This window comes from Pantherophis guttatus, chromosome 2 (genome assembly GCF_059756535.1).
Source record: "Pantherophis guttatus breed Tessera chromosome 2, ASM5975653v1, whole genome shotgun sequence".
NCBI lineage: Eukaryota > Metazoa > Chordata > Lepidosauria > Squamata > Colubridae > Pantherophis > Pantherophis guttatus.
In genome coordinates this window covers 33,618,798-33,646,529 of record NC_142064.1, presented here as the reverse complement: position 1 = coordinate 33,646,529, position 27,732 = coordinate 33,618,798, and the positions used below count along the sequence as shown (strand labels likewise).

The window sequence follows — 27,732 nt, the reverse complement described above, 5'->3', positions numbered from 1 at the left end:
TAACATGAATTTTTAATTTTATTGTTAGACATCTCAAAATATTGTTATAAATACAAGATACTTTGCTACATTCTTTATTTTACAAAGTAATATTCTGTAAGTACATTTATATACAAAATTTACAAACTTATTCAGACAACTATGTCTCTACATTCACAGAATACTCTTAAGTAATTTAGAAAAAAGTTGATTTGCTTGATTTGGCAAAATAAAGTCAAACAAAAAGAAAGCTGTTTGTTTACATATGAAAAATGTAGAATTAAGATACCCACAAAAAAAATCAGTTGATTAAAGATGCCATTTTGATTAAGTCCTTTGCTAAAAAAATATTGATTTAATTCAGAATTAAATTTTGAGTCAATGAAAGCCCTTGCCTAGATCAAACCCCAAATTTATGCAACCTTCCATATTTTATTTCATCAGTGTTTTACAATTTCCACTGTAGTGTACCCTGTTATTTTGTGGCACTAGCTAGGTTACAAACAGAAGCCCAGGGAGCTACTTCAAGCAGGTACAAAAAGGTTCATAGTATCTCTCTGTAAAATGTGCCTTCAAAACTCCACACTATTCAAATATCTCAAGACTTAAATATTTCAATATCCCCTTTCTTCTTATATAACTTACTTTATTCCTTCCTTTTTCAAGCCAATCCCTAACCATCTGACTTTTAAACAACCACCCCTCCTATTAGCAACTGTCCAGTTTTGATTTGGACTATTAGTGTTGTTATATTAATTGTGGCAAAACTACTGCTAAGATGAAATGTTTCTCAGTACCATTATGAACAGATGTTACAAAATGAGCTCGACTTAGAGACTTTCAGGAAATGCCAATCTCTATCCCTATAATGAATAACAATGCACTGCTATGGCATTATATTGCTCTCTGCTGCTGTTTTTATTATATTGTCATGTGTGCTTTAGACCTTTAGATCCTATACAATAAATAAATAGACTGTAACAAGAAAGTGTCAAGGACAGAGCTCTATGTACAGCAGTTCTGAGTGGAGTATTACCTACCATTCTTGGTTCAAGTACTTGGGGAAGCCCATGCTCATCAGGAACTCCGTCTGCAAAGATCAACATACTGCACATGCTCAATATCCTGTCAATTCATTAACTGAAACATTCTACCCCAGAGAAAAGGCTAGGTCATTCAGGTTGGTGTTGCTGTATTGCATTAAGGCAAAAATCAATTGCATCTCTAGCACAAAACAGGTTAAATAGAAGTAATGCCAATTGCTATGGTTGAAATCAGAAATGGAGTTTGAAAGACATTCTCCCTATTCCAGAGAACTTGAAATTGCTGGAGAAACATGAAAAAGGTGTCAATGAGTAAGAGAGAACAAAGTAAGAAAAAAAGGGCTCAGTAAAAATGGCTACAATTTGTATGCAATATGCTTTCAGGCAGTTAATCAGGCTTGTCCAGGCCTGTTCTTTGTAAAACTAGATTTGAATAAACATTTAAATATGAAACAAGATGCCAATGGCAGTAAGACTAGTTTTTTAAAAAAATCTATATTCTTTTAAAAATAGCATACATTGCATATATTTACCATTGCTTGCACAAAGTGTTCCGAAATGGCAAATACCATTCACTATTCACTGTTCTGTGTTAACAGGCTGATAATTTAATTTCAGTATTTGAGCTATTGTAGAAAACTACAAAAATGCTAAAAGTGGGGATCCAGTACCTATTCTGATATACAACAAGCTGAGGTTCAACATGATTGTAGTCAAAACTGAAAAGTAAATTCCCAAAAAGTGAAATCCTAGCTTTTGGTCAAAAGACATATTGACCTAAAAAGGCAAGCATTATGCAGCATTAAAGGTGACATTAAACAGCATATTTTACAATTACCTAGTGATTTTTCCTATGTTAACTTAGGTGTAATATTTTTAACATGACCATAGAATAAATCGGTTAAATGAATGGACCTGTACCCATGTCAAGTTATCCTTTGCCATAGATTCATAAAGACATAGATTTAGTGCAAATATTGATTACAGATGAACAGTTTCTCAGAACACATGTATAAATATGAAATTAAAAAAACTATAAGGGCGACAATCGATTCAGTGAATTATTTCCTTCCTCGGCTGTAGAAAGTTTGACAGTTGTCAGCTTACGAGGAGGATGCTGAGGGCTCTTGCGAAGATTATCATCCATCTGCAGAAGCAAGATAAAGGCCAGTTTGGATATTTGAATAAAATTACTCTTAACATTGTTTACATTGTAACATCCAATCATTTATTTTGTAACTTAATTATATACACAATAGTGCAATTTTCTTGAGTTCAAAAATAACATTAACCAATAAATTCAATGAATTACCTTATGAATGCCATACATAATTTTTTTTATACTTCAACCGCTTAACTCTGACTAGTAAGTATATTATTTCTTGTTTATCCATTAAAAGAAATGGAGATGTGGCCCTTTAAAGATTATCTATGTACGAGATACACTTTAAAGTATTTCCTATCCAATTCTCTGTAATTCATCCCTCTTTTTCACCATGTTCTGATTTTGTGGGCCTGATTCATTCAGCTGACCTGACTAAACATTGTTGTATGCTTTATTTCATGTCATCACACGAATGATAACATGCTTTCCAATTTATCTGCACTAATTTCTTTTCCCCTCTTCCAGGGAGTTAAGTGTAAAACCATGCAGCTTCCCATCAGATAAGAAAGCAGTTTAGAAGTAAGTGGAAAAATGAGAGATAATATTCTTGACCATTCAGAGTTAATACTACTATTTCCTTAAAATCAAACAACGGAGAGCGAAAAGTACTACTAATAAAGTTAAAATATCTGCCAATGACAAAACAGGAAATGAGCTTGTTAAATAAATATTTAAATATTTAAAATTAGAGTCAGACAGCAATTGAGCACTGCCCAATCGTTTAAGAAGTATGTTCCCTCCAATGATTCTGACAAACCACTGAATATCTACTGTTATATAAAGTTTCTGCCGAACAGGAAGCTACAAATCTTTTGTCTAAAGTTATGGTTAAAAAGAATTCGTGTCTGCAAAGAGAAACAAATACTGAAAAGTTGATTGCTCTATCTTAGTTGCCAACTTCCTCCTGCCCAGCTTTGCTGGCTGGGGAATTCTGGGAGTTGGAGTCCACCAGGCTTAAAGTTGCCAAGATTGGAGACCCCTGCTATAGATGATTAACAGGTGGAAGGGTACTGACATCAAATGGCTAGAAAATGTATAATTTATCTTAATTTACCAAAGTAATAGTACTTTTTGCTCTCTGTTGCTCTTTTTGATTATCTATCTCAATTTTTCTATCAGTAATAAAAGACTCTATAGGGAAAATACATCACTTGATTGGAATAAATAACCAGAATGAAACCAAGACTGCGCAAGCATCTCTAGTATCTCCCTCTATTAACACTTTAATTTACATTACAATCTGACAACTTGTTAGGAAATAACTGCTTCTAATCATTTTGACTGATAGTTTATTGTATTTATGGAAATACTCTTTTATCTCATGGAATATTAATGAGTGATTTATTTATCATTCCTTTATTATTTACTTAAATAGTTGAGAACACATAGTTAGCTGTTATATTTGAATTATACTTCTCTATTGAATCCTGGGGTAGTTTAGGGCTGTTAATTTCAAACCAGATATTATTAAGACACCGTTTCGTGCTCACAATGCTGCTGAAACTTAAACACTTCATCAAATGCTGATTAATTTATATATGCATTAAGAAGTCAAACATTTGTGGAGATATATTGCTAATTTCCTTGCATTAAATTATATAGAATTATACGGGATGATCTAAATGCCCAAAAGGAAACTTAACCCTGATCACTGTGTTAATTTTTCTTATGCACCTAGAACACTGCGTTGAGTTCTTTCCACGGACTGCATTTTCTCCTTGATCTTTTCCTTTATTGGTATTGCATTTTAGAAAGGGCATTGATAAATTTGATGATGTACAGAGGAATGCAAGCAATATGATAAGGGGCCTGGAAGGAAAAATGTAGGAGGAATAATTATAGAATTTCTATATGTTTTGCCTGGGAAAGCTGTATGGAAATGTGATAATTATCTTTAGGTATTTGAAAGGCTCTCATGTAGAAGATGGGGGGAAATGTTCAGTTGTTTAGAAAACAAGACAAAAAATAACAAATTTAAATTATAAGAAAGTAGATTTCAGGTGGACACCATCATGGTGAAAAGAAAAGCATCTTAGTTTAATTGACTGAGGCTTATCCATCTAATCTGTGCTTCTAGTTAAGACAGCTAAAGCTGAAATCTGTCAGTCATATGACAGGCAGATGGATGCAATAATCAACTTTCAGCTGAGGTTTCATTTTATATCTACAAACTATTTATTCAACCTTGTTTATTTAGTACTCTCTAGAGCAGAGCTGTCAAACTCCTGGCCCAGGGGCCAGATGCGTCACGAGCTGGCCATGCCCATGCCCACACCTGGTTTAGCAAAGGGGAAAAAAGTCCCGATACATCATGTGATGCGGCCGTGAGTTTGACACCCCTGCTCTCGAGCCTTATCTTTGGCTCATTTCAACACTTTACCCCAGGAGTACTAGATGGGAAGTAGGATCCCTACATTGAAAGATGCTGTCCTTGTGGTTGGAATGAACTTGAAACCCTATTATTACTGTAATAATGTTATATTTTGATCACACATTTTTAATTATGCATGTATAAGAAATCCTCATGTTACTTACTACCAGTTGTTCAATTTATGATGGCAGTGAATGAGGACTTACAATGGATACTTGGAAGTCTGGCCATCACAGCATCCTCACAGGCATGTGATCAAGATTTCCAACGTTCCATGCCAGCTTCCCTCAAGCAAAGTCAATGGGGAAGCCAATAGGAAGTCAGAAGTACCTTGTTTAATGGTCCATGTGGTACTTGTTTAACAGCAGCAATCTGGACCACCAGAACTCCTGTCGCTAAGCAATGTGGTCACGATGCCACACTTCACAACTGTATTGTTTAGCAATAACAATTCCAGTACCAGTTGCAATCATAAACTGAGGGCCAGCTATATAACTGAAGGCAGCAAACACAGCTAATAATCTTGCCTCCTATTCTCTATACAACATCTCTATGACCTGGGTTGGGCTGAGAGAAAGTGACTCGTATTTGGTGTACAACAATATCTTTATGACCTGGGCTGATCTGAGAGAAAGTGACTGACTCAGTTACTCAGCTGGCTTTTATCCTTAAGTGAGTGCTAGAACTCTTAGTCTCCTGGCTCTCTATTGGTATTTTTTCACTACACTATACTAAATTATGTGCAGACATATCTTGACCATGCCTTAACAAAACTGCAATCTTTATGAGGGAGAGGTAATAATTTTCTATCAGCAGATTGGAACCATACCATCACCAATATGGTGGCTAAGTTACTATTTTTAATTATTTCCATAAGAAGTCATATAAACTTGGAGTGATGACATTATGAAGTATTTATATTATTTATTAAATTTATATACTGCCCATCTTACTATCAAGTGACTTGGCAATAATTATTGCATTTCTCTTGTATGTTTTATATTGTTTTATAATAATTTATTCAATTTCTTCCTTCACTGATTTTAAGTCTTAATTTTATAAGTTTTATATGACAGTAATATTGACTTGGCTATATCTGTCATTGCTTCTGAAAGCTTTTTTTAACCTTCCTGGTCAGTAACTTCAGTTGCAAAAACTGTCTTCTCTAGAGTGAAGGTATTATTGCAGCTTGGACTTGGTAGGCCTCAAGCAATCTGCCATAGCTCCAGAGCCTGGGAAGCCTATGTTTAGTCACTATGTCATAAGCATGGCAGTTAGTTTTGTTGATTCATGGCTTGATTAGCTGTCACTCTCCATCTTTGGTATGAAAAAAAATCATTAAGCAGCTCACAGGGGACAAAGCTGGTATATTAGCACCATAACTTTTATTTTTTCATATTAATACATTAATTATGCCTGAAAAGACATAGACCTTCATGCCCTTAAATTATCTTGGATATTTTTATTCTAAGCCAATCAGAGTTGCTAGATAATGACTAAATACAATAAATGTGTATAAATTCATAAAAGCTACATTTAAAATGATATTGTTGAGGAGGGTTAAAGACACTTTGTGCATCGAAATTTAATTACTGATTAAAATGTGTCCTAGTTGAGCTTAGTTCTTTTAGTATTTACTGTTAATTTTTAGTTGAGTTGGATGATGGTCTCTTTAGGGAATCTGTTTTCATGTTTTTTGCCAGAATTCCTACTATCTGTTGTTTATGAAAGGGCTAATGGATCCTTTGTAGAACATCAAAATAATTTAAACATATCCAAAGGTTTCAAATGTTGGAGTCTGAATTCACAGCCTTTTATAATTTTACTACTCCCAAATACTGAAAAGCATTTTCTAGGGTATGTTCTAATGCCTGGCCACCTGCTTTGTTAGATTTAATAATATTCCTTTTGATCAAATTTGTCCTTCCGACTTTGGAATTGCTTAAATTATTGCCTACATTTTCCATATTGCATTTGTATATAGAAATATACATAAGGCCTATTTGATAGCTTCCTTAATTCTCAGATGACTTTTTTCTTTCCTTTATCAAATAAGCATTAGTTATTGTTAGGTATAGATTCTAAGTGCTAATTAAATAAAACCCACCCAAATATTATAAGGAATCTTTCTGCTCCTTTAAGTGGCTTATATAGCTTATATATTGTATGGTGGTATTATGTGAATTGTCCATACTGTACCCAAGTGATATATTTACTTACTAAATATACTTATGTACTGCCTACTCCCTTTTTTTTAAATCAAGTGCAAATGCTGAATTTTTAAATATATATAATCTACCAATAAAGGAGAATATTTGTACATAATCTAATGCTGAATATTATCAGTTATTTCAAAACCTAAATTATTGATACACAATAATTTAGGGTTCAGTCACCCAATGGCAGTTTCATATATTTGTGCAAAAGACTGCCTCAGTAAGGCAGAGAAATGGGCTAAAGCTAAAGAATGAGACACTATTAAAAGAAAAAGCAACATAAAGATGATAAATGCAGAACCATTCTTCTCTTTTTTTCCCCCTCCCGCAGTCTATCATATCATATGGTTTTCTGCAGTGAAGGTCACTATAGGCATCAGAGACTGAATAACATAAAAGCAGCTGAAACCAACTGCAGTAGGAAGCATCCCAAAACTTGGGATGGATTCTGCTCTCCTTGGCTGCTCTTTTCTACTTCTGGCTGTCATTCTCTTTCTAGCTAATTAAAGCCAAAAGTACTATCTGGCCCCTATCTATCAGTTAGAAAATCAGAATGAACAAGAACCTTTTCAATCAAATTAGATTCCTTGTTCACAAGCTGTGTAAGTTTCTGGAGATTCGCATCAACTGTATCTTGTCCCTCCGGAGAGGTCCCTAAATAGGCAAGACACACAGAAATAAAATTAGAAGCAACCAAGAATCTCTACAAACATTTCAAGAATTTTCAGAGAGAAAGCATCATATAATATATGCTAATAGAGTCCTAAACCTTTACCATTTTTAAAGCCCTTACAAATTTATAAGGCAGATTTCAAGATTTTTGGTGAAGAATTTATTTCTAGTATAGACTTAGTGCAAACAAGCATCTGTAGATTTCAAGATGTATATGTGTAGGGACAAGTGTACATTTACCTGAGAAGTTTCGTCTAAAGTAGCAACTCAGAATATCATCACAGAAGTGACATAAATTAGGAAGCTGCTTCAGATGTTCCTGTAACTGGACTTTAAGGAATGGTGCTTTATAAAGAGGTGCAAGAAAACCAAACACGAAGGCATCAAGAGTTGTAGGTCTAGATATAATAAAAAAATGACATTATTATCTCAAGTCCCTTTAAAAACGTTCAGAAATATATAAGTAAAATGTTATGTTTGAACATTTTGAATTCATAAAAATGTAACATGCTTGACTATAGAAATAGTCAAGAAATTGCATCATTATTTCATGGTAGTTTAATAATCTAATAAGACTGTATTTTGTGAAAATGACTAATTTGTCTTCATTATTTATTATTTATTTGGCATATGGCATCCACAGAGGTCATGCAATCACTGATATACAACACTAATAAACCACATACATACACAAATGTAAGTTTGAATAAAGCATCAGCAAATACATGTATGTGAAGTGTGTGGACAATATGTAGACGAAATAAAATATTGAATTAGGGTAAAAACATTATAAAATCGTTTTAATATGACTCCATAGAATCGCAATAGGATAGATGCTATAGTTCAATATCTAAGGAAGTAACCCATCTAACTGCTTCTACTGTTGCTGCGATGAGATCATCCCAGATGCCTTTAAACTTCCTGAAGAGACTTTCTCGGACTATATGTATCATCATTTGCTCCAATGCACCACAGACACATTGCAGGCTTTTGGCCATTCCCCACTTAAAGAGCTTTGCCTTACTTCTGACATGGCCTGTCCTGATTCTATGCAGATGGCTCCATATTTTTCGGGGCAGCTGCATTCCTGGAAGTGGTTTTATTGGCTCCACATGATCTGTTTGTTTATAGTTGTTAAGAGTCATCCATTTTGATTGCCATTCTTCATCTAGATTGTAAGACTGCGGTATGTTATTCCAAATTGGTTTCCTAGACTTAAACTGGTGCAAGATAGAGAATCTAATATTTTATGTTTTGGTAGATCTCTAGGAGTCCATGGATTGTTTATCTTATTCCATTCTCCAACTGTCTGTTGTTGTCACCTGACATAAGGGGGAGGCAATGTTAGAAAGAACATGGAACCAGGACACTGGTGTAGATTTGAGGGTTCCGAATGTTATTCTTATTGTATCATTAAGATAAATTTCAATCTTGTTGGTATGACAACTTCTTCCCCATACAGGTGTACAGTATTCAGTGACAGAGTAAATTAATGATTGTACCATTGTATGCAGTGTTTATGCTTGTGCTCCCCATCCTGCAAGTTTCCTAATCAAGTTGTTCCTTGTTTTCAATTTTTTCCAGTTACTTCAAGATGTTTTCTAAATATGAAGGATCAGTCAAGAGTTGTCTTCATCAAATGGGCTTAAACCAATTAATTATAACATTCAACTAAGCAATTGCAATTAGCTGCAGGCTGTACATGCAAAGCAGCAGTTTTTCTGAAGTGTAAAGCCTATTATTAGTAATGTCAGCTGTCAATGCCAGAAGATGGTCCTCATACAAAGAAATTGATAAATGAATAGCTTTAAGCCAGATGTTAATGTTTGGAATATAATCTACATTTCATCAGCAGACATCAAATTAAGTCTAACCCTTATATAAAGGGTTTATCATGTGACCCCAGAAAATCTAGATTGGAATTTAGACGAGGTACATAAATCTCTTCCATGGCCATATTATTGATTCAGATATATGAATGTGTTTTTTCTCCACATGAATGTAATTATGAAAAAGATGATTTTCCATCATTAAAGGAAAACAGCATCCTGAATGTTATACAAAAATCAACATCGCTTCAGCATGCAATGCACTGAAAATGGAAACACACAGAAGGTGAGGCCCTTTTGCAGAGCAGGATCTGAGAGCTATACCATTGAAAATAACTGGGCATCATTGTCTTAGTTTTAGCAATTTAAAGCTTTCATCAAAAGCACCATAAAATAGTGCCGTAGCAGGAAAGCTGCATTATTATGCAGAGAAATAATTTCTGATATCTACAATTTAATTTTTTTTAAAAAAAATCCACAAACTGGGGAGGGTTCTAGAAATTTAATTTAGTTGGTAATCAAATTGGTAATTGGTAATGAGGAAATTGCCTGGTTGAAAGAGGGAAGAAATGGCCACATTAGCCGTAAGTAACCTGTTGATGATCAAAGGACATGCAGTAAACATGGTGTGTAGTAACTATGTATATGGCTCTTGGTGATTAACTTGGCTTTTTAAAATAATTGTTAAGCCTGTTAAGAATGTTGTACCTTTCTTGCTTTTTTGACTCAAAATTGTGGGAAATTATGCCACTGATATTCAAAGTACAAGTATGTCATTTTATATAGAATCTGAAGGAAGCTGTTCTTGAATTCTTTTTAAAATTATTTTTAATTAGTCATCATTTAGTTTATGGTGATCAGTAGTTGAACAAGTGTTGATACTAAAAGCTGGCAAATCAAATAAAGTCTTAACATACTTTTAAATACAAAATGTAGTAGCATTAAAATGCCTTACAAACACCATAAACATTCTATACTCACTTATTTCCAAAGAAAAATGGAGATGAGCCTAGTCTATTTGACAGAAGATTAAGACACTCTTTTGCATCTCTGTAGATCTAAAATGGAGAAAAGTTCATCTGCACGTTTCCAGTACTTATTTCAAATCAATGCAGAGTCTTCATAATAGATAGTAAAGTATTAACTTTTACATTATCTATCCTATATCACAATGTTAAAAAATGTGCCATTACAGACATAGCCACTTGCAGCCAAACACAATGTTGCTAAAATGACATGCACATGATGATGTCATCAAGCAAATGCTATTAGCACACTCTTGTACAGGGGTGTTAAACTGGTGGCCCATGGGCCGGATGTGTCACGTGCAGGCCACGTCCACCCCAGTTCTGTGAATGGGAAAAAAGTCACGAAACATCACGTGATGGCAACATGATGTGGTGAGTTTGACACCCGTGCTCATGTCTTAATGTTTAACAAAACTGCATAAGTTGCATTATTTGCATAACACCATCTCTTATATGCTGTCATTTGCTCCCTCATGCAACGGTTACAGAATATCTTTATTAATCTTAAAACAGTTCTGAGAACTTGACTCTTGTTTGTGGAAACATACAAAATATCACAGCTCTACTTACTCCATTATATATTATCCTATTTTCTATTTTTTTACAGGATTTTACAGGAGCCCTGGCAGCACAGTGATTAGAATGCAGTATTGCAAGCAAACTCTGCCCACACCCTGGAGTTCAATCCTGATGGGGCTCAAGATTGACTCAGCCTTCCATCCTTCCGAGGTCGGTAAAATGAGGAACCAGATTGTTGGGGACAATATGCTGACATTGTAAACTGCCCAGAGAGTGCTGTAAAGCACTATGGGGTGGTATACAAATGAAAGTGCAATTGCTATTTTTCTCTGTAGCTGATTCATTTTATTATCATATTATTCCTACATATCAAGAGTAGCGAACCTATATTTTGAGACAGTAAATATACTACAAACTGGAGTGAATGTGATACCCCAGTCTTATCATAATTAACAAAATTAAGAATCCTTCAAAAACTAATGAAAAAAGTTAGCTCCATGTTGCATTTTTGTTCCACCTACAATGTTCCTTGAGCTTCCCAAAAATGTTGTGCAACCCTCAGGCATCAAAAACTTGCTCATTTTTGATAACCTAATTTATCTACCATAATTTTCAAGGAAGCTACCCCTGAATTTTGTAATGCTTCAGTTAATACAAAATGCAGCAAAATGCATATCTTGAATGTATTTTTCCATTCAAACAAGTTATCAAAAAACAAGTTATCTGCTTTGAAATTAGCAGATTTCAAAGCAGTGATGCTAAAATTAGAGAGTGTCATTTTATAAATGTGTCTTAAGGAAGCTTCTGGGGAGAAATTGCCTCTTAAACTTTACATCCACACAAAAAATTAAAAAATCCAAGATGTTGCTTTAAGACCCACAGATGTACTAGGGTCTGAGTATAACTCATGGGCTGCCCATCTCTACTATTAGCAGTGTATATTGTATGTATTATAGCATACTATAATAGCAACACTATTGCCTTGTGTATCATGTTGATGGGCTACAGGAGTATAGAATAGAAAATCAAAACCCCAAAGAAAACTAAATTCAGGCCATCTCTTTTCTAAAAGGACACTCTAATTCATATTAGATTCCAATACATGGAACGTATCAGAGAAAATATTGCTCATAGGTTTCAAAAAAAGCAGTAGGAATTTTAGCAACACAGATAAAACCAGTGTGTGGAGTGCTTTTACAATGGTGGATACTTTTTGAGCACTACTTTTGTGGTGAGAATTCTCTCATACTGATTGCAAAGGTTGCAAAGAAAGTTATGTAAAAGCTCTGGAAAATGTTTCTGTATGGTAAACAATTGTTTTCACTTATTGCTTTAATTTCTATTTTGAAAAAAAGCTTGAGCAGGGCTTTAGATTTAATTCCAAAATAATGCTTTGGCATATACAAAGGTATAAACAAAGTACTTGTCTGGAACGCCTTCAAAGTTACATTTTTTCTTAGTTTCTATAGCACCATATTAGATCAATCTTTTTTTAATGTTAGTAATAAAGTGCAGGGAGGAGGGATTTGGTTTAGAAAGCAAATGGAACTTTCTATAATGCTCTGGAAAAAAATGAAGAGGTTCTCCCACAAAATTAGGGTCCTTCTCAAAAGAATATATTATCTGTAAACACAAGAAAAGATTGTATATTCTGCCTTGATAGAATGGTAAATATTCTGTAAATAATATCAAACAAAACAAGACACCACTACATTCTGAAGATTAAACATCTACCATCTTATGAAGTAGAATAGTAAACGATACTGCATTTATCATGCAGTGATAGTACATCTGCATCAATTTTAATTGACTAAGAAATTTACCTGAACTTCTATTTCAGTGATGCTATAGAGCGGAGGCCCTCCCTTTGTCAGCAAGATCCTATTAAGAGCGTCCCTGGACATCTTTCTAGGTAGGTACCAACTCAATGGAAATGGAATCCTTGAAGCAAACCATGGTTTTGTCACATTATAGTAATTATCAGCTTCAATCCAAAAAGTATACAGCTGTACCATGAAGATAAAGAATGTTAATATTCAGGAATGAAGACACATTCTATAAAGACTACAATATTCTTTTAATTCCTAAAAACTAAATGCAAATATATATATTTTTACTGAAGCTTTTATCTCTAAATTTGAAATCTAAGAGTTTATACATATACATAGCCCAGATTTATGACTAGGGAAATTCAGCACATTTATTATAATGAAATGACTAGCAATAACACTTTTCTTCCTCTAAGGCATATTCTTCCTGAAATATAATTTGTGTAAATAAGCAATAAAAGTAATTAATTTGAAAAACATACATGGTAACAATAGTTGAGCACATATCACACCAATGTATGACTTGTTTTGATCAGTTGCTCAATAAACCACAGAAATTTGGTTCAAACACAGCAAACCATAATGCCAGGGTTCATGAATCTTGCTAACTAAAATCAAAATAAGTAACATTATGTTTTAGCATGATGTGTGAATATAACTTTGAAATTTCAAATAATTTCATAATTAGCTTAATGATTGTGATATCACAGGCCTCATTTTTACAAACTGTAGACAGAAACTTACATAATAAAAATGTCAAGAACATTTGTAGGTTTTTTTGCTTGTGCCACTTTGCAATATAAATATAATATAAAATCCATTTATTTTGAAAACTAATAATAAACTATTGCATATTACTGCTTCTTAATTTCATTCACTTTTCTGCATTTGCAGTTCTATGTTTTGTATGACCCACCTACAGAAAACATATAAATATTTTAATAAAATAAATCAAAGAACCCTTTTCACCTTCTAGTTTTCCTTTTGAAATATTTTAATAAAATCTGCATTTGTAATGTGAAGTAACACAGTCCAGACTTAGGCTGAACTATTGTTTTTAAGAAGTAGGCCATACAAGTATAATTTACAAAGCTGATTAAGCTTCCTGTTTAGTTGACTAAATTAATCTCATTTTCAATTATAACTTTAAATGTTGATTTTAAACAGACACTTCCTTAAGTGTTTCATAGCTAATTCATACAAACACCAATCCCAAATTAAGCTCCATTAATTTCAGTGATAGAAATATGAGAAGATTATTACATTATACTTAATAATCTTCTCATATTTCTATCACTGAAATCAAATTCAATTTAAAACTAACAGACCATGAAAACAAAATCTGCTGCTTGTGATTGGAGACTGGATTGCCAAAGTTGGAAATATTAAGGAAAATGTTACACTGCATGGTTCAGGATGGATTTAATTTAAATCAAGTCGATTTAAATCAAGTCGATTTAAATCATGATTTAAATCACTAGTAAAAAGGCTTGATTTAAATCAACTCGATTTAAATCATAATTTTTAAAGAGCAACTGCCATCTCTGTCCTGCAGCGGCTCCTCCTCTGACCCACTGTTGACTCACTGACAGTCCCAATATTGCAGAATATACAGTCTCATGCTACATAACTAAGTTCCATTTCATGCTGAATAAACTAAATTATTAATGTATCTTAAATAGAAAACTATCTTTAGATAGATTTTGACTCCAAAAGAATTTTATTAAAATAAATTTGATAAAAATAAAAAAAATCTCATTTAAATAAAAAAAATCTCATTTAAATGTTTTTTTAAAAAAATCATCGATTTTTATCCACCCTGGCATGGTTTAAGAATTGAAAATGAAGGAGGACATCAACATATCAATTTCTGCCAATCTATTATTTCTTTATAGCTAACACTATCTTCAAACAACCAAATGATACAGGTATCCATGGAAGCACCACATGGAGTAGACAGAAATCAAATTGACTACAATTGCTAAAATAGGTTAGAAGAATTCGCTTATGGTATTAAACAGAAACCCAGGTGCTGACTGTGTAAGAGATTAGAAACTACAATGTACAGGTTCTAAGTTGGGCTAAAGAAGAACAAGAAAAACAGACAGTTTCCACAATATGAACATATATCTACCATTTTCAGAGAACATCAGGAATCACTTTGAAGTTCTGAGGTCATTGACACAGAACCAGAGGAACTGGCTAAGGAGGAAAGTGAAAAGACACTGCCAAAGATGAAGAAACAGAAGAACACAAACTGGATGTCAGGGAAAAAAACCCATCAAAATTGCCAAGAAGAGAAGAGAAGCCAAAGCCAAGAAAGGTAAAAACCTCAGGAAGAAACTTAAGAGAGCTTTTAGAAGACACATGAAGCACTATTAAAACATCTGTAAAGACACAGAAGATAGAAGCAGACATTTAAAAAGGATAATCTTGTGAAAAAATCTCTGAAGAAAGTTTCAACCTCAAATTGGTATGCTAAAGGATGCCAATGGACAGATAGTAACTGATTTGAAAGAGATAAAAGATCAAAGGAGCACACTGAAATATTACACAGTAGAAATGTCAACATCCAAGATACTTTAAAACATATTCACTATTTACACAAATCTTAGTATTAGAAGATGAAATTATAGTAGATCAGCACCCTCGTCGTTATCAAGTCAGAAGGCTATAGGAACTGATGGAATATCCACAGAAATATGGCCAACAATAAAAGAAGGATCATTAAAAGTTCTAACCAAGCTATGCCAGCAAATCTGGAAAATAACACAGTGGCCAATAGATTTGAAGAGGTCAATCTACATTCCAATTCCAAAAATAAGAAACTTAACAATGCACACACACTTATCATACAATATCCTTAATTTCACATCCTAGCAAAATAGTACTTCAGTTCACTGAACACAGATTACAGCCGAAATAGAAAAACAAACACCAGATGTTCAAGCTGGCTTTAGAAAAAGCCAAGGAACATGAGACATTTTGCTGATGCAGGCTGGATAATTGAGAAAGGCACAGAATACCAAAAAGTTAGTATGTGATCCATTGATTATAGAAAGGCCTTTGATTTTGTTAATCATGTCAACCTATGGAATGTGCTTAGAAAAATGGAGATTCCAGAATATCTCATTGTCCTAATGTAAAACCTATATAAAGGGTCAAGAAGTCACAGTATGGACAGAACACGGCAAAACAGATTGGCTCCAGATTGGCAAAGAAGTGAAACAAGGATGTATCCTTTCATTTATTTAACCTATTTGCTGAATATATATTAAGGGAAGCTGGGTTGAAAGAGACTAGTGTGATTTTAAAACTGGAGAAAGAAACATCAATAACCTGCATTATAATTATTATTCTTGACATCTGAAAATGAAAAAAATCTGCAAATCCTAATAATAAATGTCAAAGAGTATAGTGAAAATTAAAATTAAATAAAAAGAAAACCAAATTAATAACATCAGGTATAAAAACAAGGCTTAGAATTGACAATGAAGATATTGAAGTGATAGCTTCTGCTTTTTAGGATCAACCATCTAATAAAAGAACAAATATTCAAGAAATACGCTACAGATTAGTATTTGGTAGAACGGCTAAGAAGGCCTTTGAAAAGATGCCATGATGTGTTTATACTACAAAAATTGAAATAATGCTAGCAGTAGTATTCCCTATGCCACTTCATGGGAGCAAAAGGTGACCTTTGAAGAAGCAGGATAGAAACAGTACTGTTATTGACAATTTTGAACTCTGGCATTGGAGAAGCATCCTGAGAATACCATGCACTGCCAAGAAAACAAACAAACAGATCACTGAATAAATCAACCCAGAGTTCTCTGTCAAGGCATAAATGACCAGGCTCAAATTATACGATCTTAAACACATTATATGAAGTCCCAACTCTGGCGAAGGAGCTAATGCTGAGCAAAATGGAGGAAAGAGAAGAAAGGGATGTTTACCTGTAAGACTGATGCATCACTAGAAGACTTGAATGACCAGTTTAGCATCAGATTGTCACAGAGAAAATCAATCTATGTAGTTGCTAAGAGTTAACTCTAACCTGATGGCACATAATTTCAAAGACAAAATATTAACTCTGGCACATGTAATAGCTCTCTATGCCTATTTTTAAAAGTATCCTCAAGTGATCCTTATCTTAGTGCAAACCTACATAAACATGACATTTACTGACCATTGCCTAACATTATCCTGGCTTTTCTAAATCACTAATGAATTCTAATGATTTCTAGTATTGCTTATGTATCTGCAGTGCATGTTGGATAAAAGACTGGCTAAGTACTACTGCTTTGCTGCCATCATTTTTCAACATGTTACAAAGTCAGGAGAAACATCTGCCAATCATGTTTTTGCAGCAGAAATGGAAAGAGTGCAACACTGGGCTCTGTTGGATGGCTTTAGGCCAGTTTGTGTACTGTTGTTTCAACAAACCATTCTGGCATAAGACATTTGTAAAGTGTCAACTCATTCCCATGCTGTTTTCCCTGAGAACAATTCCTGGTCTTTCATTTCACTGTCATGTTACTATAGCCTTGAGGAAACCAGGAGGAACAGTAGAAAAAGTATTCACAAAAATATGAACTAAACATTTTAGTGCCATAATGCAAATCCACCCAACTTCTGACACATCTGCAGGTTCCTTGTGTAGCACCAGGTGTCCATCCAATGAAAACACAAAGCTATCTTTAGGCTGAGTTTGCCCATAAGCACCCATACTGATAAGTATATTTACATCAATATAAAAGTGAGGAATTGATTAAAATAATTCTCTCAAGCTCAGCAGGAAATGAATAGCAGAATGGTGACAGAAGAGGCTTATTGGGAACCAACAGGGAGAGATCAACCCACTGCTAATCACCTGACTTCATCTCCAATATAAAGGATAGTGAAACATAACAACCTTGCTAAATCACAATAAGTGGAAAAACATTATTTTAACATTGATACAGCTATGTACAATTTAAGTCTGACAATCACACTTGTGGACCAGGGAGAAGATGAAGGCCATAATTTGAGGATGGACAGGAAATAACTGTGCTATGGTTAAACGCAAGTTGAGAGACTAGTTGGCTCTTACCATAGCAGGATGTAGTTTTTCTTCAAGCAGTGCAATATATGCCAGTGTGTCAGCTCCATCCTTTGAAGACAATTCATAATCAGCATTATATTTCTGCCAAAAAAAGGCAGCAGAGAGTTATATGAAACTTTCTAAAAAGAAACTAGATGTAATAACTGAAGTTACACATTTTATATTTCACTAAACACATGGTATAATAAAAAAATAACATTTCTTTCTTTTTCTACATACTTGAAATGCCTGTTTGAAATGTTCTAAACATGGAAAATTGTGTTTTCAGTTTTTGCTTTGAAACTGCAACCAATGGAGCTTTGTGAATGTTCCTGATGTCTACAAGTGGTTTGTGTTTATTAAAAAAAATATTTAAGCTATAAAGATCTAGAGAATGCATTGGCCAATAAAAGGTTTCATCTCTATTGACACTGGATAGAGTTAAATGAGGTGAGATATGATGGAATGTAATCTGGGAGGGCGGGAGTATATTCCAGAGAAGAGACAACTGAGTTCAGATAATTTGTGTGAGAAAAGGAAAATAAAGACGGCCCCTCCCTAATAATTCTCTTGCTTCAGTTTGGCAAGATTTTGTCTATAGGTGTCGAACAATACAGAAATCTGCTTGGAAGAATCACTCTGTATCTTTCTTAGTGTCGGGAGCCTGACATGGGGTGAGGGAGAATCAGTTAAACATGAACTGCTCTCTGCTGATAACTGTTGTGTTGTGTTTGGGTTGGGTTTTTGTTTTTGTTTTTCGTTGAGGAAGTTAAACTGCATGGGTTGCAACATAATGCTATTGTTCCTATGGAGTCTTTATGTGTTTTATCTTTCAGGCAGGTTACAAAATACCAAGGTGTATACTGTGCATATGCATCCTAAATTATGTTGCTATGCTGCTCTCCTTTCAGAGTATTAAATGCATGAAACAATGTTACATTGTCTGTTGAATTTTAAAGGCAGGTTGTTAAATCCAAACAACTAACAGAATTATCTACTCTCATTCAGTTCTTCCTACTTCTTAAAACATCAGAATGTCTCATTATGGATACATTTGTCATCAATAATCAATTCAGTTCTCTCTGGTGGTGGGCTCCATATTATTGAAATGAATCCAATAAATTACTGGAGCTGAAACAAGCTTGCTTTGAACTACAGTTAAGGAAGCAGGTTAAATTATATTTTGTCAACTGTTTTACATATAGTCCTCAACTTACAATAGGTCATTTAACAACTATTCAAAATTACAATAGCCTTGGAAAATATGCTTTATGGTCTATGAGTACTTTTGGCCATCATAAACGCCATGGTGCCTCACAAAAAAGTATGTATAAATGTTGCTTACATTGATTCAATGGGAACCTTTGAAATATATCTTTTTTAAAGTTATGCTCTTGGCATAGTATATAGTATATACTATAATATATAACAGGATGAATTATTATTTGCATGAGTCTATAACAACAAAGGAAGAAAGCAGCTGATGTCTAGTTTCTATTCTATGATAAACATTCAAAACATTTCAAATTGCACTCTATCAGAATATTCTGAAGAAATTATGGATTTAGGAGACACAATTCGGTTCTACAGTAAATATGCATACCAATATCCAGTTTCAGAGTGGCTCCCTAGGAGAACAAAATATAATTCCCTCTGCTGACCAGATGCTATAGTAGAAATCAATCTGCAGCCATTCTTAACTGCTTTACCATTCATGAATTTTACTTTAAGCAGAAGCCTGTGATTTGAGCAAGATAACTTAATTTCCTTCAGTTCTTTTGTAAGCAGTTTCTGTTAGCAGAAGAGTTAAACAAAATAAGAGGAGGAATTCTATGTGCCAATAAAACATGGTTTTTATTTGCCCTGATGCGTTTCAGGAAATGTGTTCTTTTTCAAAGACACTTCTAGAATATCCATGAACTGACTCTGACAATTTGTTCATGTACATTCCAGGAAGGAGTGCCCTTGAAAAAGAACACATTTTCTGAAACATCTCGAGCCAACTTTAAAAAAGCCCTTTTTTTTACTAGCACCTGGGATTCCTCCCACTCACAGTTATTTACTTTACTGCCCGCCTTCTCTTTTAACATTTTGGAATTCTACAATATTTGATATAACGGTAACCAGGAAAGAAGGAAGGCATAGCTCAGTATTACACACCACCTTTACATGCTGAAGGTCTCATGTACCTTCAGGACTGTTAGAAAAACTTCTGCCTGAAAAATCTACTAGTGTCAATAATACTCGCATAAATATGATTCAGTGATAAGCAGTGTTCTAGGTTTCTAATTTCTGCTTGACTCCTTTAGAAACAGATCATCTAGTCTGAGTCTAGAAGAGAAGACTACAGTATTAGACTTTAAACAGTTTTCAACTTTTCTTTCCACATGGATCATTTTAGATCGTTAGGCAAACTAAATGTTTGTTACATTTTATTATATCATGGAGCTTTGAAGTGATTAGAAGAGATGAAATTCATTTAGAGCAGGGGTGTCAAATTCAAGGTCCGGGGACCGGATCTGGCCCGTGGGGCTGCCTTGGAAACAGTGAAGGACCGGCCTGCGGTGCCTCTGCCAGTGAAAATGGAGCTCGGGAGTGCTGCCCTCCCGAGCTCCGTTTTCGCTGGTATAGGGTTGCAGGAGGCCACTGCAGTCAAAAATAGAGCTCGGGAACCCATTTTCGCTGGCAGAGCACTCAGGCCACCACAGGAGCCCCCAACACAAGTGATGTCAAGCTGGCCATGCCCACCCTAGCCACGCCCACCCCGGCTCCCTGAAGTCAAACACAACCCTGATGTGGCCCTCAAATGAAATAGAGTTTGACACCCCTGATTTAGAGCATATATGGGCATGCAGATCATGCATATCAATATTTGTTAAATCAAACATATTTTAAGGCATCATTTATTTATTCAGTAAAATTACTACATAAATACATATTTCATGAAGTAACTCTGATTAGCATACAACCATTAAAATAAAACAATAAATATATAAAAAGAATTATTTAAAAAGTAATTATTAAAAATTCAACTATATAGTACAGGAAACAGAAGATTAAACACTACAGCCTTCTTATGATTCCCCGAGACCCTACCAGGCATGATAACAAAGCCAGTCTTGAGGGACCTCTGGAACATCAAAAAGGGATGGTACTTTTTGAGAAGAGCTCTGGTGGCTCAGCAGACTAAAGCACTGTTATTAACATCCACTTATATCTGCTGCCTGCAATTACTGCAAGTTCAAATCTCACCAGGCTCAAGGTTGACTCAGCCTTCCATCCTTTCTAAGGTAGGTAAAATGAGGACCCAGATTATGGGGGCAATAAACTGACTTTGTATAAATATACAAAAGTATGAAGGCTATTGCTTAATGCATTGTAAGCTGCCCTGAGTCTCCGGAGAAGGGCGGCATATAAATCAAATTAAAAAAAACAAACTATCCTAATATGGGTTGGGGGAGAATGTTCCAGGCGAGTACTACAACAGAGAAAGCCCACCTCCTGGGACTGAAAAACTAAAGCATATCCTAATGGGATGGGCAGATGTAATTGGGGAGAGGCGATCCTTCAGATAACCTGGTATCCTGCCATGAAGGCTTTGAAAGGTTAAAACCAATACCTTGAATTGGATCCAGAAGCAAACCAATGCAGCTCCTGGAGCAGATAACTGTCCATGCCGCTGCAATGCATTCTGCACTACCTGAAGCTTCTGAATACTCTTCAAGAGCAGCCCCATTACAGAAATCCAATCTGGAGATGATTCGGACAGAGCCTCCCGATCTAAGAATGGGTGCAGCTGGTGCACAACATGCAGCTGTATAAAGGCCCTCCTAGCCACAACTGCCACTTGCTACTTGAGCAAGAGTTATGCATCCAGGGGGCCTCCAAATTACACAATTGGTCTATCTGGGGAAGTGTGTCCCCATCCAGCACCAAAGATGGCAGAGTTCTAGAACTGGTAAATCCCCAAACCCAAAGCCACTCAGTTTTTCCAGATTTCAGCAGACCCTCACATTCTAGAACCTCACAGTCTCTAGGCACTTGGATAAGAGGTTTATAGCGTCACTTAATTTGTCAGAGACAGATATATATGATTGGGTATATCAGTATACCAATGATACCTCATATCAGGGCAAGGAATAAGCTTTCTCATACAGCTTCATGTAGATGTTGAATAGGAGAAAAGAAAGCACCAAACCCTGCAGCACCCCACATGGAGAAGGCTGAGGGCAGGATCTCTCCTCCCAAATCAGCGCCAACTGGAATTGACTCTGGAGGAAGTAGGCAAACCAGCTCAACACTTTGTAGCCCACTCCAAATCCTCTAAGCCAATATAGAAGGATACCATGGCCAATGGTGTTGAAGGCTGCAGAGGGCTCAAGTAGAACAAGAATAGATGTACAACCCCATCCCTCCCTCATCAGAGATCATAGCAGTGGTGAAATCTGAACCGGTTTACTACCGGTTCGCTGGCTGTGCATGCACACTGCGCACCAAATGTGAGGTGCGCGTGCGCAGTGCACGCCAAAAGAAGGCATGCGGTAAGTAGAACAGCATTGCTTTTAAAAGTAAAAAAAAGGTTCTGGTGATCGTGCGGCTCAGCTATGATCATCAGAGGCTTTTTTTAACCTTTTAAAAACATTTTTTTAACAACCTCTTCGGCTGAAGAGGTTGTAGAAAAAATGCTTTTAAAAGTAAAAAAAGCCACTGATGATCGCGCGGCTCAGCTGGGCACGGGTGGGGAGGGGGAAGGGATTTTTGCTACCGGTTCTCCGAACCACCCGCCACCATCACTACCGGATCGGGCGATTCGGTCTGAACCGGGAGCATTTCACCCCTGGATCATAGAAAAGCATGACCAATGCCATTTCTGTCCCATATCCAGGCCTGAATGGTGCCTGAAAGTGATCCACACAATCTATTTCTGTTATGCAACTACCTTCTCAATCACCTTCTGCAAAAAAGCTAAGTTAGATGCTGGATGAAAATTGTCCAGTATGGTGGGATCCAGTAATGGTTTCTTAAGAAGGGAGTGAACCAGGGGCCCTTAAGAGGTAAAGGAACAACCCCCTCACTCAATGGAAAATTAAGATTACTTTTTTAATTTAAAAAGGTAGCAATACAAAGAACAATCCTACTGCAATCCTATATCCTACGATCACAAAAGCAAAAGGATTTGTACTATGTAGCTGGTATCAATGCTAACTAATGGATGTGCTACATCAGTGTTGTTGAACCTTTTCGGCACTAGGTGCCGAAACGGGAGTGCGGGCACACGTGGGAGCACCAGAAATCGGAAGAGCAGTTCCCCAGCACTTGGTCTTCTGGTTTCTGGGCTGCATGTGCGTATAAAGACCAGTTGAACCCGGAAGAGTAACGGGCAACAGCTGGGGTGCCCGGACATATGGCTCTGCGTGCCACTTCTGGCATGCGTGCCATAAGTTTGCCATCATGGTGCCATATCTTCAGTTTAAAAAATTCCACTTCTCTATTATACCACTAATAGAGCTATGGTTTGTAGTAATCTAAACCTGATATAATTATGTCAGAGAAAGTACAAATAGTTTACTGCTAATACTGTCCATTTAGTATAGAAAATTAACTGGTACCAGTTCTTCCAGTATTCCTGTGACAAAACTATATACAGTACTAACAAATATAAAACAACTCTACAGTATATCATCCTTACTCTTTAAACATACTGAATAGGTAATAGTAATTATAAAACCTACCTGTTTTCTTAAAAAGTTTAATATTTTTGCTGGCTGAGAAATAACAATATCATCTGATATTAATAATGGTATACTACCTAAAAAAGATTAAATCAGATAAGATCATATAAACAGAAGAACTGCATTGATAACTCAACAGACCCTAAAGTTTGATTATATCAGATAATGACTAGTTCAGTCATGCCTTTGTAATAATGCTTACACGTTGCAGTTGTGATACTATATCAGCATACCAGATGAGTTTGGATGGGTTTTGATTCTGTTACTAGATAGAGATTATAGCTCTAAATGTTGACAATCTATTATGCTACCTAATTCCTTTTATATGATTCACACATAGCTTGCATTGTGCAATTATGTTTTAAACCATGGGTCCCCAACCCCCAGGTCACAGACCTGTACCAGTCCATGGTCTGTTAGGAACTGGGTTGCACAAACAGCAGGCAAGCAAGCGACGCTCCATCTGTGCATGCGCGGGATCTAGGTTACATGCAAAACCACTCCTCCCTCCGGTCTGTGGAAGACAATATTTCTTCCAAAGCCAGTCCCTTGTGCCAGAAAGGTTGGGGACCACTGTTTTAAATAACAGAACTGCATCAAAGCAATTTATTCAATATTTTGCTGCACTTGCTTTGCAACATAGTGCAGATATAAAACAAACTTTATTTAGATTCTATCCACTGTTTGCTTTGTATTTCAAGACTGGACTATAAACCAAGTCAAACCAATTTCTTATTTAAACAGTTCTAAATATATATACAATCAGGGTGAGAAATTGGGATAGTTGTGGAGGGCTGGTGCCGGCGTCCCCCACGCCCACCTATCCCTTGTTGCCTCCCCCTCCCACCACCATGGGTCAGACAGGGGCAGTCAAAGGGCCAGATGTGGTGCATAGGCCATAAAATGCCCAGGTCTGACTTTAAATGTGCCATAAAACTTTTAAAATATTAAAGTAATACCTCTTGGTGCGTTCCATGCATTATCTATTACACTGATTTTCAATGGTGCACCGGAAAACCTGGCATAAGTCTGTAATAAAAGTTAAAAAAAAACCACACAATTCAATAATATACCATTCAGAAATTTTTAAAAAGAGAAAATGACTACTCAGCTTGGAAAAACAGCATCTACTTATTTCCTTTAATGTTCATGCTTATGCTCTTGCCATAGTAAGCATCAAAGCTATAATAATCAATAGGAAATTATCCATTAATTCTACAAATTTCAGTGGAATATTAATTGGCCACTAGAAGAGAGCTAGATTTAAAGAGCTGGGGTTTTTTTAAACCAATATTTAGCAAAGCAAAATAACTGAATCCTACAAATAGCTAAATAGTTGAATCCAGTTTAGTCTAGTGGTTAGGATGCTGGCCAATAAAACAGGAGATTATAAATTCTAGTCCCACTTTAGGCATGAAAGCCAGCTAGATGACTGGTCCAGTCACTCATTCTCTGTTGGCCAACTCACCTCACAGGGTTAATGTTGTGGGGAAAATAGGAGGAGAAAGGAGTATTAGATATGTTCACTGCCTAGAGTTATTAATAAAAATAACGGCCGGCTGGCTGGCTGGCTGAAGAAACAAACAAACAAACAAAATAAAATCTCACTTCCTGAGATTATAAATACATATATTTGGAAATGGAAAATATCCATTTTTAATTTTTCCACATATGAATCTAGTTTATCTTAAGACAAACAATATAGGAATTATAAATGCTGACACATATTTTAAATCATTATTAGCTCAGAATCAGTCCTGAAAGAACACCAGACTTCCGAATGAAACCCAACTTTCCTCAATCCAATGCCCTTGAATTTACTACTTTTTCAAGTTTTATCAATCTCATTCAGAATGCTCAGTTTTACAGCATACTAAGAGTTGTAATACAAGTATTTGAAGGGCACAAGTTTGGGAAAGGCAGTTTTAGTCAATAACATTAATTCCTGTGGAGCTTCTGTGATGTTACCAGAGACATATTTGAGATATATTTGGGGGGCTGCCACAGAGAAGATGGAGTCACATCCTATTTTCCAAAGCATCAGAAGACAAGACAAGAAGTAATGTATGGAAACTAATCAAGGAGAGAACCAAGCTAGAATTAAGGAGAAAATTCTGACATTAACAAGTGAAACAGCTTGCCTTCAAAAGTTGTTAAGTGCTCCATCACAGATAACTTTTAAGAAGAGACTGGACAACCATTTGTCTGAAATGATATAGGGCAGCGATGGCTAACCTTTTCCCGTCGTGTGCCAAAAATGGGGGGAACGCAGGGAGGTCGTGCTCTCATGTGCCCACGCCCATAATTCAATGCCCCCCCAGCGCCCCCCATGTATGCGTGCGCAACCCTACTGCGCTCCCCTGCTTTTGGCACGCGACGGCAAAAAGGTGGGCCCAGTAGGCCCGTTTTTTACCCTCCTCAGGCTCCAGAGGCTTTCTTGGAGCCTGGGGAGGGTGAAAATGGCCTTCCCCATCCCTCCGGAGGCTGGAAACGGCTTGTTTCCGACTTCCGGTGAGCCCAGAAGGCCCGAAAATCAGCTGGCCGGCACACACATGCATGCTGGAGCTGAGGTAGGGCAATACTCACGTGCCCACAGATATGGCTCTGCGTGCCACCTATGGCACACGTGCTATAGGTTCGCCATCACGGGTATAGACGGGTATAGGGTCTCCTGTTTGAGCAGGGAGTTGGATTAGAAGACCCCCAAGGTCCCTTCAACTCTGTTATTCTGTTATATTGTTGGGGGCAATATGCTGACTCTGTAAATCACTTAAAGAGGGCTGTAAAGCATTATAAAGCGATATATAAGTCTAAGTGCTATTGCTATATCATATTTTCAGAGACCAGACAGTCCTCTTCTTCAGTTTAGCCCCATATGTGTTTGCTTAGAAGTCAGACCAATCACTAATCCTATTTTTATAATATATATACCCAGTGTACTTCAGACACATCTGCCAAAGAATGGATTTATTGTGGAATGAGCCTCACATAATTAGCATCTAAAGAAAAAAACCATGCGGATTCCCTGAAGAAAAACAATGCAAATTCCATGTCTGCATATAAAAAAAGGAAACAATTAAAATATTGTAGTTCAGAAATAAGGTCAGAGGAAGTTTGCCTTGTGAAGATGGAAAGCATCGATCTAATAACTCAGCAAATATATCCTGCAGCTATCAGATTATAGCAGTTTTTCAACTCCATGCTTTCCAAATGTGTTGAATTGGGAGCATCCCTCATCATTGTCAAGCATGGTGGTTGGATTAAATTAAGACCGGCATTAAAGGCAATTCCTAATTACTTTACTAATTACTTTATTTGGGAGATACTGCCCGTCCCTGCGATGCACCAAGGTATAGACCTCGAAAGCTAACGCCGCAATACTTAATCCATTTTATTTCCATCTAGAATTGATGCCCCATTTATGCAGACTCGTTTCAACTTTCTGGGGAAGACAGCCCAACAACAGCCATGAAAACGCGGACGTTCCGTTTCCCCAGTTCTACTCCAGGGACGCGACCGGGCCCACCGGGCCGGTCCTTGCAGCATCCAGAACCGGATAACCCTCCCGTTTTTGTAGGACGTCGCCTTCTATAATCTATAGCAGCAGTTTTCGTTTCTCCTCCCCACAAGAGGCTTTCACTCGCGTGACCTGGCAAGTTCCCCCCCGTTACCATGACAACAAGGCACTCGGCGTGCACAGAGGGCAACCCCCAGTCGCCGCCCCAGCAACTCAGCTCCATTGAAGACGCCATGTTGACACCGTTCACCTTTGGCCTCGCAAAGCCCCGCCCCGTGGGTCGTCTTCGCCTCGCCGTAGGCTGGGCGCTGAGGCTGCCGCTTGCGCGTATGACCGTTGGTCTCGGGGACGAATGAAGCGCGTGCCCGAGTCAACAGCTTGCGCGCGCGGGGGGGGGGGGCAGAGGACCTCCCAATCGGGCGTTCTAAACAGGCAGGCGCCTTCCCCAACCTGGTGCTCCTCATTAAGTTCTGGGGTGTAAAACATGGGCGATCTCAAATAGGAGCAGGGAGGTCGTGTTTTGAATCTTTTTTGCTGCCGAATCACCTGATTTCTTGGCTCTCCAAAATCAGACAGCGCAGAAATACGCTGGGGCTTTTTCACTTTCTCTTCTCTCCCCAGCCAACATTTCTTTTTGTGGGGCATAATGATGAGGCGTTCAAGTTCAACGTACGTGAAAGGTAGTTGGTGGGGAAAGCTGCACTTGGCAGTTCTCTAGGTCCAAGAGCAGAGGTCTTCAAACTTGGCAG

At 36.6% G+C, this 27,732-nt stretch overlaps 1 protein-coding gene across 1 annotated transcript; it reads right to left on the bottom strand.

Annotated features, from left to right (window-relative positions):
- On the bottom strand, window positions 1–27,322 carry MTX3 (metaxin 3). Its single transcript, XM_034441050.3, has 9 exons — window positions 27,138–27,322; window positions 24,426–24,495; window positions 23,467–23,543; window positions 17,744–17,836; window positions 12,646–12,828; window positions 10,257–10,333; window positions 7,687–7,844; window positions 7,340–7,428; window positions 1–2,169 (listed from the first exon to the last, which is right to left on the bottom strand). Exons 1-9 carry the CDS (start codon window positions 27,216–27,218, stop codon window positions 2,056–2,058), a joined length of 942 nt encoding a protein of 313 aa, XP_034296941.2. The 5' UTR covers window positions 27,219–27,322; the 3' UTR covers window positions 1–2,055.
- Window positions 27,323–27,732: the final 410 nt, after the last annotated feature.